Genomic DNA, 3,035 nt, shown 5'->3' on the forward strand with positions numbered 1-3,035 from the left:
AAGGAGAGAGATCTTAATGATTTTAGCACATCGCTAAAAGGCGAGTGCTGAAAGATATCCGCGGAGGTAAACTCCATGATCGGTGCCCAATCGGATTCGATAGGCACGGACGCAGGCGGCTCGGAGCCCGTGGCTGAGGACAAATCCAATGGTTCGGCAACACGGCTCTCGTAAGGGGTGAAGTCAGTATTCGGCTCTATCGCCACTGAGAGTGCGGCCTCCATGGCGGGGTCTATCCACCCGTCCTTGGATGGCGCAATTTGTTCCAGATTGAGGGCCGGAGTAGTTGCAGGTGTGATCTCCCGAACACTGTCCGACGGCAGAGTTACGTCATGCTCGTCGTGATTGTGCGGCGCACCCGACATGGGTTCGAATCCGTCGAAGATCAAGTCTCCGCGGATGTCGGCAGTATAGTTCAAGTTTCCGAACCTGACCTGATGGCCAGGGCCGTAGCTCTCGATCTGCTCCAGATGGCCAAGCGAGTTGGCCCGCAGTGCGAAGCCGCCGAATACGAAGATCTGTCCGGGGAGGAAAACCTCACCCTGGATCGCATCATTGCCGATGATCGAAGGAGCCATCAAGCCTTACGGTGACAGCATAGTGGAACTCTCAATGAAAGCACCAATGTCGGTGTCAAAACCGGCGGATCTCGGGTAGGGGGTCTCGAACTGTGCGTCTAAGGCGGATGGTAACAGGAGGCGGGGGACACGATGTTTACCCAGGTTCGGGCCCTCTCGATGGAGGTGTTGGGGAACGCAATGGAAAACGAAAATTTTCGGTATAGCAAGCACGCCCAGGACCACTATGGAGACTGCATACAAGGTTTGATCTGATCCGTACCGACTCGAAACGCAGCGGAAGAAGAGTCGGTGTAGATCGTCGGTGCAGATCTCCGCAGCTAGGATTTACAACCTCCCAACCGCGAGGATGTACTCCCTCTCCGGACAGCCCTTCGGGAGGCGGTCGGTGTAAATCGGCGGTGCAGATCTCTTTATGGAGTCTTTGCATGCGTTTCTTACCGATGTGGCCAAGCCGACAGTGCCACATGAAAGTGGTGGTGGTATCAGCCTTCTTAAGGCGTTTAGCATTCAAGTTAAAGACATCATTTCCACATTCAAGATTTAGTATGAAAAGGCCCCCAACAATGGGTGCAAATCCATAAAACATATCCTTACAATAAAGTGAAGAACCATTGTTCTCAGACTTGTACGAATACCCATCGTGTACCAAACATGATCCGGAGATAATGTTTCTACACAAGAGTGGAACAAAATAACAGTTACTTAGTTCTAAGATAAATCCTGAAGGGAGACGTAGAGGCATAATGCCGATGGCTTGAGCGGCGATCCCAGCGCCGTTCCCGACGCGCATCACGACTTCATTCTTTGCTAGCTTGTGCACCTTCTGAAGTCCCTGCATCGAGTTGCAAATGTGAGCAACCGATCCGGTATCAAATACCCAAGACTTAGAGTTTTCGCTAGCAAGCAAAACGTCAATGACATTAACTTGTATAACAATTATACCTTTTCCGGTTTTCCTGGTCTTCTTATCTTCCAGATACTTCTTGCAGTTTCTCTTCCAGTGTCCCGTGCCCTTGCAGTAGAAGCACTCAGTTTCATTCTTGGCTCCGCCCTTAGAGTTGCTTTGGGAGCCGGTCTTACCGGTGCCCTTGCCCTTCTTTGGCTTGCCTTTCTTCTTTTTGAAACTGGCGGTTTTATTCACAAGCAACACTTGCTTGCGATTTTTCCGCAGTCCTCCTTCTATAGTTTTCAGCATGGCGAGCACCTCTTCCGGTGTCTTCTCCATCTCTGTCATGTTGTAGTTCATGACAAAACCGTCGTAAGACGGGGGGAGTGAAGAAAGCAACATGTCCATCATATGGCCAGGTGGAAGTGGAAATTCCAGGGTTTTAAGCCTTTCAGCATAGCCAATCATTTTGACCACGTGTTCGCCAACTGAACTACCCTCAGCCATCTTGCAATCCATCAAAGCCTTCATGATATCATATCGTTCAGACTTTGCGGTTTCCCTGTACAGAGCATCCAATTCCCGGATCATACCAAGGGGTTTATGGAATTCAAAACGTTTTTGAAGCTCTGGACTCATGCAAGCTAGCATGAGGCACTGCACTAAGTTGTGATCATCATCCTTAGTGGCCCAGACATTTTGTACATCTTCCCGGGCCTCTGCCGCGGGTTTAGCTGGAAGATCATACTCTAGCACATACAATTTCTTAGCGCTCCTGAGGACAATCCTTAGGTTGCGGACCCAGTCCGCATAGTTGTTTCCAGTTGCAGCTAACTTCTCTTTCTCTAACATCGGGCCTAAGTTGAACGCGGTGTTGCGAGCCATTTGATCTACAACGAAAACACAAGTTTCACTTAGACTTTGTTTATAATGAAATTTGCACTAGTGAGTAAACATTTTATTCTAAAATGCACTCCCACTCAAATCAATATCTCTCAAAATTGATTATGAGTGATTCAAGATCCGTGTCTTGATTGTTCGCCATTGGTGTAACACCACTGATGACGAAAATCTTAACCGGTAGGCCAACTTCCCAGTCACATCACTATGTGACTCTTGTTCATCTTTCGATCCGAGCTCATGACGGTCATGCCTGAACGTCAAGACAACCAAGTGATCTCGCTGCGAGGTCTCAACTCACCCGCCTCACACTTCTCTAATCGTTCGTACCCATGTGACACGGCGCACCCCGAAAAGATAGGTGCCGTGACGGTGCTACACTTGGGAGAACACTATCTACTTGATATCTTTAAGTGAGAGATCACCCTAATAAAAGCGACTACCGCGCAATCAAGAAGGGTGCATCATAGGGGATAAACATCTCAGGCAATTCATAATTAGCATGATATGGTATAGCCCTTTCTGATGGAGAAGTCTTTCAATTCTTCGTCTTCGGCATTTGCGTCGGTGTTCACCTTCGTGAAGATTGCCACCACCTTGTCGATGCACCAGATAATATTGCTATCTCTATAGCTAATAAAATAAGTGCATTACTTAAGTTTGACACG

General features: G+C 48.4%; 1 protein-coding gene across 1 annotated transcript; it reads right to left on the reverse strand.

The window, feature by feature from the left end:
• Nucleotides 1–1,378: 1,378 nt before the first annotated feature.
• On the reverse strand, nt 1,379–2,319 carry LOC141043027 (uncharacterized). Its single transcript, XM_073511944.1, has 2 exons — nt 1,662–2,319; nt 1,379–1,413 (listed from the first exon to the last, which is right to left on the reverse strand). Exons 1-2 carry the CDS (start codon nt 2,317–2,319, stop codon nt 1,379–1,381), a joined length of 693 nt encoding a protein of 230 aa, XP_073368045.1.
• Nucleotides 2,320–3,035: the final 716 nt, after the last annotated feature.

The sequence above is a fragment of the Aegilops tauschii genome, chromosome 3 (assembly GCF_002575655.3).
Source record: "Aegilops tauschii subsp. strangulata cultivar AL8/78 chromosome 3, Aet v6.0, whole genome shotgun sequence".
Taxonomy (NCBI): domain Eukaryota; kingdom Viridiplantae; phylum Streptophyta; class Magnoliopsida; order Poales; family Poaceae; genus Aegilops; species Aegilops tauschii.

Excerpts from the sequence above, each read along its gene's own strand:
- LOC141043027 (XM_073511944.1), bottom strand. The coding sequence starts at position 2,319 with ATGTTAGAGAAAGAGAAGTTAGCTGCAACTGGAAACAACTATGCGGAC. Across the intron at positions 1,414-1,661 it reads AAAGAAGGGCAAGGGCACCG|GGACTTCAGAAGGTGCACAA; the intron begins GTAAGACCGGCT and ends AACTCGATGCAG.